The sequence below is a fragment of the Loxodonta africana genome, chromosome 7 (assembly GCF_030014295.1).
Source record: "Loxodonta africana isolate mLoxAfr1 chromosome 7, mLoxAfr1.hap2, whole genome shotgun sequence".
Classification (NCBI taxonomy): domain Eukaryota; kingdom Metazoa; phylum Chordata; class Mammalia; order Proboscidea; family Elephantidae; genus Loxodonta; species Loxodonta africana.
This window is the reverse complement of record NC_087348.1, coordinates 104,253,863-104,271,060: the sequence shown is the minus strand read 5'-3', so window position 1 is coordinate 104,271,060 and position 17,198 is coordinate 104,253,863. Positions and strand designations below refer to the sequence as shown.

Sequence of the window (17,198 nt, the reverse complement as noted above, 5' to 3'; positions counted from 1 at the left end):
ATAGCCAACCTATATTATAGCTATCCTAGTAGTTGTGAAGTAGAATATCCCTGTTCTTTTGACTTGCATTGCCCTAATGACTAATGATGTCGAGCATCTTCTCATGTGTTTATTGGCCATTTGTATGTTTTCTTTGGAAGAATATCTGTTCAAATCTTATCCCCATTTTTAAATGTGTTTTTTGCTTTTTTATTGAATTGTTATGAGTTTTTTTGTATTCTTTATATATTCAGTCCCTTTCAGCTATTTTGATATGCAAATATTTTGTCCCCATTCTGTGGTTTGCCTTTTCACTTTCTTGGTGGTGATTTTTATAGCCCAGAATTTTTTAATTTTCATGAAGTCCAGTTTATTTTTCCTTTGGCTACTTGTGGTTTTGGTGTCTTATCTAAGAAGCCATTGCTTAATCCAAATTCATGAAGATTTACCCTTTTGTTTTCTTCTAACAATTTTATAGTTTTAACTCTTATATTTAGGTCTTTGATTCATTTTGAGTTAATTTTTTATACATGGTATGAGGAAGGGGTCCAAAATTTTTTTTTTTTTTTTTTAATGTGGATACCTAGTTGTCCCATTTATTGAAAAGGCCATTCTTTTCCCATTGAATGGAGCTGACATTATTGGCGAAAATCAACTGGCCATAGATATATGGGTTTATTTCTGTATTTTCAGTTCTATTCCATTGATTTATATGTCTCTTCTTATGCCAGTATCACACTGTCTTGATTACTCTTGCTTTGTAGTAAGTTTTGAAATCTAAAAGTGTGAGCCCTTTAACTTTGTTCTTCTTTTTTGAAGACTGTTTTGGCTATTCTGGGTACCTTGCATTTCCATATGAATTTTAGAATCAGGTTGTCAGTTTCTGCAAGAGAAGCAGCTGGGATTTTGATATGGGTTGCATTGACTCTGTGGTTTAATTTGGAGACTATTGGTATCTTCACATGTTAAATTTCCATTCCATACACATGGTGTGTCTTTCTGTTTATTTAGATCTTTCTTTCTTTCAGTGATACTCTGCATTTAAGGTTCTTTTAAATCTTAAATGCAGGAGATGAATATATTTTTTTACCACCACCTAAAAAACAGTCATCTTGGCTCATGAACTAGTCATGTGAATGATACAGTCAGAGCTTCTATACCTGAGAATGCCCCGGTATGCAGATTTTTCCTAGGATATATGATGAAACCTTAGGAAAAAGTTGGTAAAGAAATTCTTAAGGAGCAGGGGTAAATAACCCTTGTATCTGCGAAGGCTTGCCCTGAGGAGAATCTGGCATTTGCAGAAATATACTGATAAATACCTTTCTGAGTGGCACTGCTATTACAGTCCCAAATATCTGAAAAATTTGATCTGTGCCTTTAAATTGTTCTCTTGAAATTTTAAATTACTAAATTGAAGTAGAAAATATAATACAACTGTGAAATTAACCTCTTAGTTATTCGCAGAATTCTAACACTGAACTTAAATGTTGTACATCGTCATTCCAAATTAATTAGGAGGTGATTAGTTTGAAATTTCCCGAAAGTAAATTCCGTAGACTTTGTTTCATGGATTTCAGCAGTTTTTATAGGATTATAGTAGAGGGACTCATCTTGGAAGTCTGATTCTTAACATGCGGTCCTGTCCAGTAAATCATTTTCCAGTTTGGCTTATGTTAATAATTCATTATGAACTGTTTTTAGTAAAACTGATCTTCAGGGTATTTGTAGATTTCAGAATAATTGATTTAAAATATGGTTACCTCCCCCCCCCCCATTGAAGGGCTAATCTTGAGACTGAGGGTAGTTGCTAAATTTCTATATCTAATAGAATCAAACTTTCATTATTTGGACGAGAACGGTCCTTAATTATGTACAAGAGAATTAGTGTTGATTTAAAAGAAATTACTGTTTATTAATTTAATGCTGACAAAAAACGAAGTGAATCAAGGCAGAGCCATAATTGGATGGGAACCAAGAAGCACAAAACCCAACCATTTATATGTATCTTACTGGATAAATGAGAAAGAAAAAAAATGAAATAGGGGGTAAGTGAAAGGAATAACAGAAATGAAAATATATTTCATCGTGGTAAAACCCTCAGTAGATTGTGTCATTTTTTTATAGAGAGAACTTGGATAGTAAATAGTAAAGTTTTATTTATTAGAGTAATAATTTTTTTGTGTTTACAAAAGTAATGAATTTAAAAATTTAAGCAACACAGTATCTTAACCTATAAGAAGGATAAACATTTAGTGTATCTAATCTGCTTTTTGTCTGTAAATAGAAGTAAATATGTGTGAAGGCAGAGAAATTTAGGTAAGAATTGGATCATATATTTTGAAGACTGCTCCCCTCCATATGTTTTAGACATTTCAGTGTCTGTACAAACAGACCCATCTCATTCTTATGAATGGTTGCAGAATTATGATCTAGATATATGGTACAGTGAAACCTGTGAGAGCTGGAACTTGACGGGACTGCCTTGTTTTTCCAGGTTTTGCAAGTTTTCCGCCTCCGACAGGGAGTAATCTGCCACTTTTCTATTGCTATTAGTTGAAAATATTTGCATTTTCCTTCTCTAACAGGTTTCTGCCTTACATGGGTTCCAGCTTTCTCAGGTTTTGCTGTATCTCATTAGGGGCCCATTTCATATTGGTTGATCGAATAATCGAATAAATAGTGATATTGAACCTCCTTTTTGAAAATGCCAATTGTGCTTCGTTAATTGCCTTTTGATAGCCTTTGCTTATTTTTCTATTGGATTTTTCATTATTTTCTGTCATGTGGAATAGTATTAAAAGTTCATAGGCTTTTTAAAAAATAATTTTATTTTTTGTTGTTGTCGAGAATATACACAGCAAAAGATATACCAATTTGGCAGTTTCCACATATACAATTCAGTGACATTTATTACATTCTTCGAGTTGTACAACCGTTCTCTCCCTCCTTTCCTGAGTTGTTTCTCCCCCAGTAAGATTGATTCACTACCCTTTAGGTGATCTTTAAGAACTTTCTAGTTGCTATTGTCAGTTGGATCCCATATAGGTAAATCTTGAAAGAGCGTAATGTTCAAGGCAGACATTCCTTACTAGCTAAGCTAAATTGTTGTTTGGCTTTAAGAAGACTTCAGGGATATATTTGGTTTAAGGTTTAAAGATTATCTCAGAGCAGTTGTTTCAGGGGTTCAATGAGCTCATAGGCTTTTTAGTCAGATGGATCTAAGTTTGAATCCTGGCTTCGCTGTACCTACATGAGGGACTTGGGTAAGATACTTAAGTCAGCATGCTGACTTTTTTAATAACTTTATTTTGGAATAATTTCACTTACAGAAAAGTTGCAAGAATAGTACTGAGAATTCTCATACATTTCACCCAGATTCACCAGGTTTTAACATTTTGCCACATTTCCTTAATCATTCTCTCCATTATATGTATATACTTTTTATTTCTGAACTGTTTGAAGGTGGGTTACATTCTCATGCCCTTTTATACTTTACATCACTTAATATTTCAGTACATATTTCCTAAGAACAAGGCTATTTTATTACATTATCTGTCAGCTTGCTCTTTTTTACATCATAGCATACAAAATACTATTTGTATATTGGGGTAAATGGAGAAGACTGTTTGAGGCTGAAGGGTTGGGAGATCACTGTCTTGATATACCCACACCCAAACTAATATACTGTGGTACTATTGGGAAGACTCGATTTAAGCTCTGAGTTATTTCATCTGTGAAATGGTGATAATGTTAATAATATCCAATCAGATCATTGTGAGAATTAAATGAGATACTGGATGTAATATTTACCACATGATAAGTACTCAATAAATGAAGTTTTTGTATATTAAGGAGATAAAATTGTCATGGGTTACACATCGTTTTCCCTGTATGTATATCTTTTTTTTTTAACATAGTTAAAAGTTTAAAATCTTAGGTGATCAAAATTGTCATCTTTATTGTTATAGCTTTTGTCTTTCAAACAAGTGTAGACTGGACTTTTCTACCTGAAATGATCAGTTATTCATGTTTTATTGGATATGTTTATGGATTTAGTATTTTATATTTAAATCTTTGATTCATTTTGAATATATTTTGGTAAAAAAAAAAGTGAGGTAGGGGCCAACCAATTTTTTAAAAAAATAGAAATATAGGGTATTCAAAAGATAAAAGAAATTTTTACTCAGGTAACGGTAAAATGTCTCTTCACTCACATATGTAGTTTTCTTTTTTCTATAAATCCCTTTTTTTTAAATAATATTTATTTTGCTTTAAGTGAAAGTTTACAAATCAAGTCAGTCTCTCACATTAAAACTTATATACACCTTACTACATACTCCCACTTACTCTCCCCCTAATGAGTCAGCCTGCTCCCTCCTTCCAGTCTCTCCTTTCGTGAACATTTTGCCAGCTTCTAACCCCCTCTACCCTCTCATCTCCCCTCCAGGCAGGAGATGCCAACATAATCTCAAGTGTCCACCTGATGCAAGTAGCTCACTCCTCATCAGCATCCTTCTCCAACCCATTGTCCGGTCCATTCCATGTCTGATGAATTGGCTTCGGGAATGGTTCCTGTCCTGGGCCAACAGAAGGTTTGGGGACCATGACCACTGTAGTCCTTCTAGTCTCAGTCAGACCATTAAGTCTGGTCTTTTTATGAGAATTTGGGGTCTGCATCCCACTGTTCTCCTGCTCCTTCAGGGGTTCTCTGTTGTGTTCCCTCTGAGGGCAGTCATCGGTTGTGGCCAGGCACCATCTAGTTCTTCTGGTCTCAGGCTGATGTAGTCTCTGGTTCATGTAGCCCTTTCTGTCTCTTGGGCTTGTAATTACCTTGTGTCCTTGGTGTTCTTCGTTCTCCTTTGCTCCAGGTGGGTTGAGACCAATAGATGCATCTTAGATGGCCGCTTGCTAGCGTTTAAGACCCTAGATGCCACTCTTCAAAGTGGGATGCAGAATGTTTTCTTAATAGATTTTATTATGCCAATTGACTTAGATGTCCCCTGAAACCATGGTCCCCAAACCCCTGCCCCTGCTGTGCTGACCTTCGAAGCGTTCAGTTTATTCAGGAAACTTCTTTGCTTTTGGTTTAGTCCGGTTGTGCTGACCTCCCCTGTATTGAGTGTTGTCCTTCCCTTCACCTAAAGTAGCTCTTATCTACTATCTAATTAGTAAATACCCCTCTCTCACTCTCCTTCCCTCCCCCCTCTTGTAACCACGAAAGAATGTGTTCTTCTCAGTTTAAACTATTTCTCAAGATCTTATAATAGTGATCTTATACAATATTTGTCCTTTTGCAGCTAACTAATTTCACTCAGCATAATGCCTTCCAGGTTCCTCCATGTTATGAAATGTTTCACAGATTCATCACTGTTCTTTATCAATGCATAGTATTCCATTGTGTGAATATACCATAATTTATGTAAATCTCCTTTTATGTTACCTGGCAAATTCATAGTTATTCTTTAATAATTCATTTAAATATTTCTTTGAGGAAGCCATATTTCTATTTTTAGATTGTATTTGACACTGTCACCTCCATAACAACAGTAGTTTTATTCATATTTATATCTCTAGAACTTGTTGCAGTATCTAAACATAGTAGGTGTAAACATGGTAGATGTTTAGTAGTTTTGGAAAGATGACTACTAGATAAGTTTGTAAACAACACATTAAATGTTTCTATGAAAAATGGATGCAGTAAATTGCCTGTAGATTTATCTTGTCAATTGGTCGTTAAATCTTTGTCACTTTACTTTCTTTTTGCTTAACATTCCATTTCTTGGTACTATTAGCTCACCATGTTGAATTATTTTGAATTCTCAATTGGTGGGTTCAAGGTGACAAGACATTGTATAACAAGCAAAAGAAAGGATAATCCAGGTATTGTCTGTGGATAAGGACATGGGTGGCAAGCCTTTAATCCACTGCTGCCATATATTTCAGAAGCAAGTATCAGAATTTAATTATAATCCATTGTAAAAGTCATGAAAGTTTGTGTTCTCTGTGGAGTATGAATTGTTATGCATATTATTGTTCATATTCAGTTTTCTTTTGTGACTTTGAATTATTTGAAATTTTTCTGTTGTCTAATATAAGCATATGATAACTGAGTTTTTTCTGTAAAATTTAATGTTTTCTGGGGAAGTGTGATCATAGTGTGTGGGGCTTAAGTTTGCTGAGACTTACTGAAAGCTTAAAATAAAGTGGGGCTTAAACAAGGTAGAAGTTGATTTCTTCCTAAACTCCAGAGCTGGAATAGTGACTGCAACCATTGGGGACCTAGATTCTTCCTTTTTTGTTTCTTTTATCTCATATTTTGGGTTTGGTGCTTGAGCTGCAGTCAAAACATCCACATTCCAGACAATAGGAAAGAAGGGTTGAATTAAGGCAGTCTCCTTCCTTAAGAGACACTTCTTTTCTGAAATTGCTCGAGACACTTACATGTGTCTAAAAAACCATACCCATTGCTGTCGAGTCAGTTCTGACTCGTAGCAACCCTATCCAAAAAACCACTAAACCCGTAGCTGTCGAGTAGATTCCAACTTATAGCGACCCTATAGGACAGAGTAGAACTGCTCTAGAGGGTTTCCAAGGAGTGCCTATTGGATTCGAACTGCTGACCTTTTGGTTAGTGGTTGAGCTCTTAAATCACTGTGCCACCAGGGCTCCATTTACGGGTATACCACTCTCCAAAATTTAGTTGTATGGCTGCATTCTAGCTCTAAGGGAGGCTGAGAATTGTGGACCCATGTGGCCCAGCTAAAAAATTTGTGGTTCTGTTTACATGGAAGAAGAGAAGAACTACATTGGGAGACAACCAGCAGTCCCTGCCACAGTATCCTAGAAAGGAGGAAGTATGTTCTGAAAGGGGACATAAGTTACTATTAGTAATAATAATATAAATAATGTAGTTATTAATAAATTGTCATTTGACAGGGCACAGCAAATGACAGCTGTTTATCATAACTATTATGAGTAGATGAATTGACTCCAAGTTTTGTGGTTTCATTTAGTATTCCTTAGCCCTGGTGGCACAGCGGTTAAGAGTTTGGCTACTAACCAAAAGGTTGGCAGTTTGAATCTACCAGCTGCTCCTTGGAAACCATATGGGGCAGTTCTACTCTGTCCTGTAGGGTTACTATAAGTCAGAATTGACTAGATGGCAAGGGGTTTGGTTTTGGTTTTTTAGGGGTTTATTTACATTGATATTTTTTAAAAATTTAGATCTTATGGATTTGGTTTTTTAACCTCGAGATTTTTTCCTTAAATTATCCATTGATCTTAATGTATTGAAAATTTTTTTTTTTATTATAAACTAAAGCAACTTCAGTTTCCCAAGAATTTTATACTTTTGAGTAATGGTGATTTGTAATGCAGGGTGAGACGTTTTTGTTGAATCATACATTTTGCCTTTATAATAGGTAAACCAGTTTGTTTTTTTTTTCTGCTGGGATTCAGTTCTGACATGGGTTTTTAGTAAGCAGACAAAATTTAAGATCTCTGCCTTGTTCATAGTAGTAGTCTTTAGAGAAAAGTTTATAATTGCTTTGGGGGTGTTAACAGGTACCATTTTAGGTCCTCTCTGTTTAAACTTGCATTGGATACTGGTAATATACTTAGCATATTTATGGGTGACATGAAAAAAAGTCTTGAGTTGAATGATAAGTTATATCTAATAAAGTGGAAACTAATTGGGTTGAAAGTAAAATGTCACAATTAGTTTCAAATATCATTGGCAAAACAAATGGGAGTCATTTTAAAGTACACATGAAAGAAATTTAGGTTTAGTTATAAGCTTTTTTTTTTTTATAAGCTTAGAAAGAGTCAACAGTGAAGTGCTGGCTTAATTCTGAGTGCCATGGGAAGCCATTTTAAGAAGATCACTTTGATTAGGATATGAAGAATAACTGTGGTAATCCAAATAGGCAATATGGATAGGAGTGGAATAGTGATAGTGGAGGTATAGAAATGTGAATAGATTTGAGAAGGAATTAGGAAATAAAAGTATCAGAACTTGGTGATGGAAATAATGTGGAGGTTAGCAAGAGAGGGAGGAATCAAAAATATCTAGTAAGTTTTTGGCTTCAGTTACTGACAAACTGGTACCTTTTACTGGGAAGATTTTTAGGGATGAGGTAAGGGTATAGTGGTAAAGAATCAAGCATTTCATTTTAGGAATATTTATTTTGAGATACCTGTGGTTTATACAAGTTGACACATCAAGAAGGCAGTTGGATATACTAACTTGGAATTTGAGGTTTCTGGTCTCAGAATATAAATTTGTCAATGGCATTTTGGTGACCTCTGCTTTGCAGATGACAGATCAGCTAGGGAGTGAGTATAGAATGAGAGGAAAAGAAGGGATCCAGGAACACCTTGAGTAACACCAGCATCTGTTTTAGGGGATGGATAGAGGATGAGGAGCCAACAGAAGAGACTGAACAGGTGATAGTGAGATAGGGAGACAGTCAGGAGAGAGAGCTATAATGGATAACAAGAGAGTAGATTATTATAAGAGTAAGGGGAACTTCTGAATGATGCTGAGAAGACTAATCAGATGAGGTTTAAAAAGTGCCCATTGGAGAGGCAACATAGAAGTTCCTGAAGATGACTTAAACTAGAGAAGTTTAACTGGGGTGGGAGGAGTAGGGGTTCATATTGAAATGAATTGAAAAATGAATGGAAGGAGAGGAAGTGGCAAGGTATACAGTAGATTTAGCCATCTAACGTAAGCTTTTATTCTTATGTGTCATGTTTCACATCTTCCTGTTAATCTTTTTATTTTTAAACAAGCACTTTGAAGTTGGATATATAGCGCTTCCTGTTTATTTTTTTCTGTATGATTTTTGCTTGTGGTTTCAGATTCAATAATGACTTAAAAATATTTTTCCATTTCATAACAACTTTGTTCTCTGTTTAAACAGAGAACCAGATGGGACTTCTAAACATAGATTTATTAACAAACTAAATTGTTTATTTTTTTTAAAACAGGGCTGATGGAGTTATGAGAACAATGAACACAGAAAAACTCCTAAAAACTGTACCAATTATTCAAAATCAAATGGACGCCCTTCTTGATTTTAATGTAAGTTGATTGCACATGCTTTTGTAAGTTAAGATTTTAAAAGATTGGATAATAATAATACAGAAATAAAGGGAAGTTCAAATAACCATTGTAATAACCTGTTACTTAGCTATTGCCCAAAGGCATTGTGTTCCCTGGGATTTTTTTTTTTTAAACATTTTATTATGCAAAGTTTTAAACATACAGTAAAGTAGAGAGGATAGTATAGTGACTCCCACGTGCCCACCCTCCAACTATCATAGCCATCGACTCATCTACCCTTTTTTGAGATTTTTATTTTAATGGTCATTGCTTGAGCCAAGTTGCCAGCTCTTTTATTTGTTTGTAATATGTTAGATGGTGGCATTTTCAAGTCTGGTTTTTTTTTTTTGGCATCTATTTTAAGACATTTTAGAATGCGCAAGTGCAAGTTAGTAAATGGAACTGTGTCGATTCCGTGTCAAAATTGATTTTTCCTTTAACTTGTGGCATTTATTGCTAGTCTTTAAGCTTCCTAAGAGCAAGGACAGGGTCTGCTTTATTCCCTGACATATACTTAGTGCCTAGTAGTGTGTGGCATATAGTAAGTGATCAGTAAACATTCAATTAGTGCATCATATAAGTGTTTCACAGTATAGAACAGGGGTTATCAGACTATGGCCTATGAGCTAAGAATGATTTTTACGTTTCTAAATGGTTGAAAAAAATAAAAAAGGAATATTTTGTGACATGTGAAAATTATGAAATTCAAATTTGTGTCCATAAATAGTTTTATCGGAACACAGCCACACTCATTGGTACATGTTGTGTGTGACTGCTCTTGCACTACACCAGTGGAGTTGAGTAGTTGTAATAGAAACCAAACGGCCTGCAAAGCCTAAACTACTCACTGTCTGTCCCTTTTCAAAAAAACGTTTGCCAGCCCCTACTCTAAAAGACATAAGGAATTCATATCTTTACACAGCATTATTTTGGCTTGTAATATTGGGAAAGATATCTTTTAAAAAATACTTACTTTCCCTCTTAGCTCAGTGCCTTGGTGATTCTAGTACCTATTTAATAAATACTGATTTAAAAAATGCTCAGTAAATCTTTCATGAGTCAAGGGGAGCTTCCACCTAGATATGGGGTTTATTTTGCACTTAGAAATATTTAATGTTAAAATGAACTTATAATGAAAAAACTTAAGAGATAATAAATATAGCCTAGTAATTTCAAGAGTTAAATGGTAAATAAAATCACCTTTGACCTCAGTGACTTATTTTTGAGCTACATTGAAGGCTGTTGTAGGATTTTTGCTTACTTGTGGCTTTTACATAAATTTGAACCCATTTTACTAAGATTTTTGTGCTATTTGGCTGTAACTCTTGATTGCAAGAAATAAATGTCCTTTTTCTTTAATATGTTTAAATGTTTGAACTTCCTGTACTTTAATCTGAAGGAAGTCTGTCATCATCATTTAAAATATAAGATTAGCTAATCTTATTTTCGTTTTCTTCCTTAGGTTAATAGCAATGAACTTACAAATGGGGTAATAAATGCTGCCTTCATGCTCCTGTTCAAAGATGCCATTAGACTGTTTGCAGCATACAATGAAGGAATTATTAACCTGTTGGGTAAATATTGCTGTAGCCTAGTAACATTTTATTTCTTATCTTGTGTTATGTGGATAAATAATACTGACTGAGTTGTTACTTAGAGCTGCCTAAAAAACAAGTCATCGAGATTTATTTATGCATTGTAACAGTTTATTTGGAGAAAAGAATTGTACACCTTACTGTACATGTGAAGTAATTAAATACGTATTTTTACTAACAATGCTCAGCCACATAGATTTTATATTTCTTAAATATATCTGTTTCTATAATTTTTAGAAATCTAAAACTCCCTAAAATTAAGGTTTTAATTTTTCAAACTTATTTTAAAATCCAAAAATCTTATTTCTTTACAATTTACTCTATAATGAACTTTTACTGTAAAATTGATATTTTTACATATTTAATTTTAAAAAGTAATTATTTAAAAATTCATCAAACCTTTATTTTTAAGGATGTCTTTTACTTACAAGGCCTTTTAAGAGTTTATGGTGTTTTATTGTGTATTCAGTATATATAGGACACAATCAATTTTGCCTAGAAAATGCTCATTTATTTCAGTGGGATCTGGATGGAGTACATAAGTAACTGTTAAGGGTGCCAGAGCATCAAGTGTCAGATATCAAGTATGCTTACTCCTTTGTGTTCGTTCATCCTACCATGTTTTTGTATTTATTTAATTCCATTTTTATTATAGGCTAGGTTAACACAGACTCATTTAGGGATACTTTAACCCATGGCAGTAGGCAAGTTGGGCTTATTTTTTTCCCCAAGTCAAAAATGAAGTTTTCTTTCCTGCAAAGTTTTGTAAGGCATAGTTTTCCACCTTATGATTAGTATAAGTTAAGTTCTTTATTGTTGTTTATATATTAAATTTACATGAATGTTCCAAGTGGCATTTGGACAAGGTAAAGTTATTAAAATAATAGAATATTTGGAAATAGATGTTAGTGTTATTTTAAATAGGGTAAAGTGGCATATGAGTTTACATGCAAATGTTTCTTTAGAGAACTGTGAGGGGAGAGATATTGTGGAACAAACTAATATACGTAAAGTCAGATGATTTTTCTACCTTTAATATAATAGCATCCATAATTGTTCTAATTCGCTAAATGTCTGAGCTAATTTAACGGTGGTAGTTTCCCTTTGGGGTGAGTGTGTTCTTTGAGAGACCTATACAGTCACTCAGCCCTCCATATCCACGGGCTCTGCATCCATGGATTCAACCAACCATGGATCGAAAATATTCGAGGGGGGTAAAGGTCCCAAAAAGCAAATTTGAATTTGCCACACACAGCACTACACTGAACCCACGCTAATGAAATGATGCGTATGCATACCCTGCTCCAGCCTCCTACCATTTCACAGATCCTCAGCCTCTCTCCAGCACTAGTTGTTTGAGCATTGTTTGCCTTGCATCTTGTCATTACTACCTAAACAATACAGCGTAACAACTATTTACATCACATACACATTGTCTTAGGTATTATAAGTAATCTAGAGATGATTTAACGTATATGGGAGGATGTGCATATGTTACATGCAAATACCACTGTCAACCAAAAGGTTGGCAGTCCACTTCCACCAGATGCTTCTTGGAAACCTTAGGGGGCAGCTCTACTCTGTCCTACAGGGTCTCTGTGAGTCAGAGTCGACTTGATGGCAACAAGTTTGGTTTTGTTTTTTTATGCCACTTTGTATAAGGGACTTGAGCATACTTCGATTTTGGTATCTGCAGGGCGTCCTGAACCTAATCCCCTGCAGATACTGAGGGACGACTGTACAAACTCTTTGCAACTGTTGATCTTTCTTCTTTTTGAGCATTTTGTGTGTGATGTGATAAAAGCTTTTTTTTATTTGTGTGAGTAAAAGAAATGACATATTGTATTGGGCAAGTCTGCTGCAAAAGACCTCTTTAAAGCACGAAAAGCAAAGATGTCGCTTTGAAGACTTAAGGTACACCAGATCCAAGCCATGGTATTTTTGATCGCCTCATATGCATGTGAAAGCTGGATAATGATTAAGAAAGATCGGGGAAGAATTGATGCCTTTGAGTTGTGGTGTTGGTAAAGAATATTGAATATATCATGAACTGCCAGAAGAACGAACAAGTCCATCTTGTTAGAAGTACAGCCAGAATGCTCCTTGGAAGCAAAGATGGCGAGGCTTCGTCTTACATACTTTGGACATACTATCAGGAGGGACTAGTGCCTGGAGAAGGACATCATGCTTGGTAAAGTAGAGGGTCAGTGAAAAGGAGGAAGACTGAACGAGATGGATTGACATAATGGCTGCAACAATGGGCTCAAACATAGCAACGATTGTGAGGATGGCACAGGATTGGGCAGTGTTTCGTTCCATTGTATATAGGGTCACTATCAGTTGGAATTGAGTTGATGGCACCTAATAATAACAACAACAAAAGTATTTTAAAATCTTTTTGTGAGTAAACGTATTTTTAAATTTACTTTTGGCAGAAAAATATTTTGATATGAAAAAGAACCAGTGCAAAGAAGGTCTTGACATATATAAGAAGTTTCTGACTAGGATGACAAGAATCTCCGAGTTTCTCAAAGTTGCAGAGGTAAACTATCTTTAAATGCGTATACCTTCTGACTTGCTATTTTGTCTATTACGTGTGGATTTTGAAGAAATGACTCATTACACAAATGAAATAAATGACTCTAGTAAGGTATATATTCAATCATACCAATATGCTGTATTGAATTCTATGCTATGAATATGGTATCTTGAATAAAATATATACTGTGTTATTGAGTTCAGTATTGAATATTAGAAGATAATCTATTTTTAAATTGTTCACTTCTCTGTAAAGTTAGGTAGGTGGCACCCAGAGGTGGCAGCTGCTTTATATTTGCAATTTTTTTTACATGGTATAGAAGACTTACTGTGTTAAGTGTGGTAGAGAATATTCAATGTCAGCGCGAACCCCTTTCCTCCAGTGGGACTTGTAACTGGAGCCATGATTCAGAATGTTTTTGTTTCTCAACAGAAGTGAATTTAGTGTACTTAATGTTTGACTGTCATTGATTATGAAACCCATAAATTTAGGTTATAGGATAATCGTTTTGCAAATCTTTTAAAAAATAATTTTCTAAATTGTGTGGTAATGCTGGCTGGCATTATCTTGGTAGCACAGAGGTGACTCTTAAGGTTTTTTTTAGTTTGTTTTCTTTTCCTTCACCCTTTATCCATCACTCCCAGAGGTGTCTTTCTAGAATAATTCTGGAAGTTTACTAGACTATAATTGATCAGTTAAGTCAAAGTAGTTAATCTGTAACTGGCAAGTTGGTGATTCTGGGCTGTATTGCTGTATTGGTATTTTATTGGTATTTTATTCCGTAGCAGATAGAATAGAACAGAATGACAAAACCTTTGAAGAAAGCAGCTTTGTTGTTAATCAGCTGTTTTATAAAGCCTGCTGAAATTTATTTGGATTTAGTCTATTTTTCAAGGAGAAACCAATGGGTTTTTCCATTTCTTTAGGATCAGTCACATACTTAAAACAGAAGAAAATAGTGGCTATGCTGTGATTCTAGTAAATTCTAAATAAACACCAAAAACTAAATCCATTGCCGTCAAGCCGATTCCGACTCATAGCGACCCGATAGGACAGAATAGAACTGCCCCATAGGGTTTCCAAGGAGTGGCTGGTGGATTTGAACTGCTGACCTCTTTGGTTAGCAGCCGAGCTCTTAACCACAGCACCATTTGGGTTCCAAATTCTAAATATGTTTTAATTTCGACTTTTCCTTTTGGTCTAATATTTTTTGCATTTGGTAGTTAGTTAATGATTTAAGATTAAGCCCTTATTTAGCTTCTGATCTGCTGCCCTAACTTTGAAATGGAATAAACCATCTATTGCATATGATCTAAAAAATATGAAGACCTCCTGCCCTAAAACATTCAATCATGAGGCTATCTTTGGACTTGGCAGTTTCGTTGTTAAGAGGCCTTAGCTCTTGGAGTAAAGGCAAGAGTAACCCTCTTCAAATACATTCAGTGGGACCAATGTCCTAGGCAGTGATTAGCTATTAACATCTTAGTATGAATTAGTCTGACATCATTCTGGAACTGGCCCCTGAGAGCTTGGGAAAAGGTAGAGAGAATGAGTAGCAAATGACGTATAGCCACAAGAAGGAAAACAGTTTTCTGATTTGGGTGCTAAAATAGGTAGGAACAGATTTTATCGTTTTTCTTGGAAATCACCTAGTGCCTAAGCATCATGAAAGTGTGTTGGGACTGATTTGGGTGCTAAGTCAGTTATATCCTGGTACTTGTATAAGAACCTCTAGCCTGCCTGACTGAACACGAGATTTTAAAAAGTGTTATCTTATGGTGGTTGCCAGGGAAAGCATATTTTGTGAAGAGAGACAAAACTAATGTCACAGGTTGGTTCCTTACCTGCTTCTTGTGCTGTAAGGAACTTATTAATGGCCAGCCTTTCCCACTTCTACCATTGTTTTTGTCATGTGACACATAGAAGAGATGGATTTTTCAGATTGTGTTAAGATAGCTTATATAGATGCTCAGAAGACATGGTGACAGTAACTTAATAGTCCTGTTGAATGTCTAACTCTAGTTCCCCTCCTGCTACAACTTTTAGAGCTATCAAATAGCATCTGAGCCACTGGAAATATTGAATGAAATCTTTGGAGATTAAACTTTCTTCTGATTTTTTAAGATGTCTGTCTAAAATATGGTTCACAGTACTGCCCATAAATGTAATTTTCCTAAATTTTATTTATAAAACATCTTAATCATAATTATTAAATGCAATACTGCTTCTTCTTACAGCAAGTTGGAATTGACAGAGGTGATATACCAGACCTTTCACAGGTAAGTGTATTGTTACAGTATCAGTTCACTGTCTATTGTGTACGTCTAGGTGCCAGGATACAAAGATGACTGATACACAGTTCCTATCATCAAGGAGATAAGTTGACAGATTTTAACATTTTGATATATTGCTGAAGATTTTTGTAATATTATGACTAGATAAAATTATCTATTCCTCTCATGTTGTATAGCTAGCGACAGCCATACCATCTTCTTTAATTTATTGGGGTTTTAAGCCAAGAACATGAGGCTTGTGATGTGGACTGAATTGTGTCCTTCCTAAACTCTATGCCTGTGGGTATAAGCCCATTTAGTAATGAATTTCTTTGTTACGTTAATGAGCAGAATTAGTATGTGCTGTATCTTGAGTCAGTCTTTTTTGAGATATAAAAGAGATTAAACAAGTGAGTAGAGTAGAAATGGGGGAAGAGAGATGCTAAGCCACATGAAGATCACCTAGAAGCATCAGCTCTAAGAGACAAGGACCTTCTTCCAGAACCAAGAGAGAGAGAAAGCCTTCCACTAGAGCCAACATCCTGAATTTCGATTTCTAGTTTTCTAAACTGGGAGAAAATAAATTTCTTAAAGCCACTCACTTGTGGTATTTCTGTTATAGCAGTATACGATAATTAAGACAGAATCCTTTACATATGATTATATTCCCATTATTCCCCCCCCCCCGAAAAATAAAGCCTTCAAAAACTGAACTTAGCAGCACACGATAACTGTTACAGAAGCACGTAACTAAGACAGAATTCTTTATATATGGTTATATTCCTGTTATTCACCCCCCTGAAAAATAAATCCTTCAAAAACAACTTAGAGAATAATGTTAAAAAAAAATTTTTTTTTTTTTTGCTATACTATTGGTAGAGAGTTATTTTACGCAGGATTTTTTTTTCTCTCTTTTTTAAGTTTTCTGCTTTGGCTGTTTGGCTCAGATAGGAGTATTAGTTAAGAAACTTGTTGCCTTGCTCCCTGTTGTTTCCTTAGCACCTAGCACGGTGCATGATACAAACTAGTAACTAGTTGCTGTTGAGTCAGTTTCAACTCATGGCAATCCATGTGTGTCTGAATATAAATGTGCTCTGTAGGGTTTTTAATGGCAGATTTTTTTGGAATTAGATCACCAGGCCTTTCTTCTGAGGTGTCTCTGGGTGGATTTGAACCTGCAACCTTTTGGTTAGCAGTCAAGCCCATTAACCTTTTGTACTTCCCAGGAAAGTGGATGTGAAGTGGTATCTTCTTATGGTTTTGATTGGCATTTCCTTAATGACTAACTTCTTTGAGCGTCTTTTCATGTGCTTTTGGCCATTTGAATATCTTCTTTGGGAAATGTCTATTCAAGTCCTTTGCCCATTTTTGATTGGGTCATTTGTCTTTTTGTTGTTGAGTTGCGAGAGTTCTTTATGTATTCTGGATATTAAACCCTTATTAGATATATGGTTCTGAAATATTTTCTCCCATTCTGTAGATAGTCTCTTCCCTTTTGGATAAAGTCCTTTGATGCACGACAGTTTTTAATTTTCATGAAGTCCAGTTTACCTATTTTGTCTTTTATTGTCTATGCTTTTGGTGGCATATCTTTAGAATCCGTTGTCTAAAACTGGGTCTTAATGCTTCATGTTTTATTCTAAGAGTTTTTGATTTTAGCTCTTCTATTTAGGTCATTGATCCATTTTGAGTTAGTTTTTTGT

At 35.0% G+C, this 17,198-nt stretch overlaps 1 protein-coding gene across 12 annotated transcripts in view; it reads left to right on the top strand.

The window, feature by feature from the left end:
* Positions 1-17,198, top strand: part of PICALM (phosphatidylinositol binding clathrin assembly protein) — a 104,438-nt gene that overhangs the window by 46,620 nt on the left and 40,620 nt on the right. For all 12 annotated transcript variants that reach the window (XM_010598202.3, XM_064288794.1, XM_064288803.1 and 9 more), the window contains exons 5-8: positions 8,974-9,067; positions 10,551-10,662; positions 13,119-13,225; positions 15,460-15,501. In XM_010598202.3, the coding sequence (XP_010596504.1) occupies positions 8,974-9,067; positions 10,551-10,662; positions 13,119-13,225; positions 15,460-15,501 (355 nt within the window). The remainder of the gene's footprint in view (positions 1-8,973; positions 9,068-10,550; positions 10,663-13,118; positions 13,226-15,459; positions 15,502-17,198) is intronic.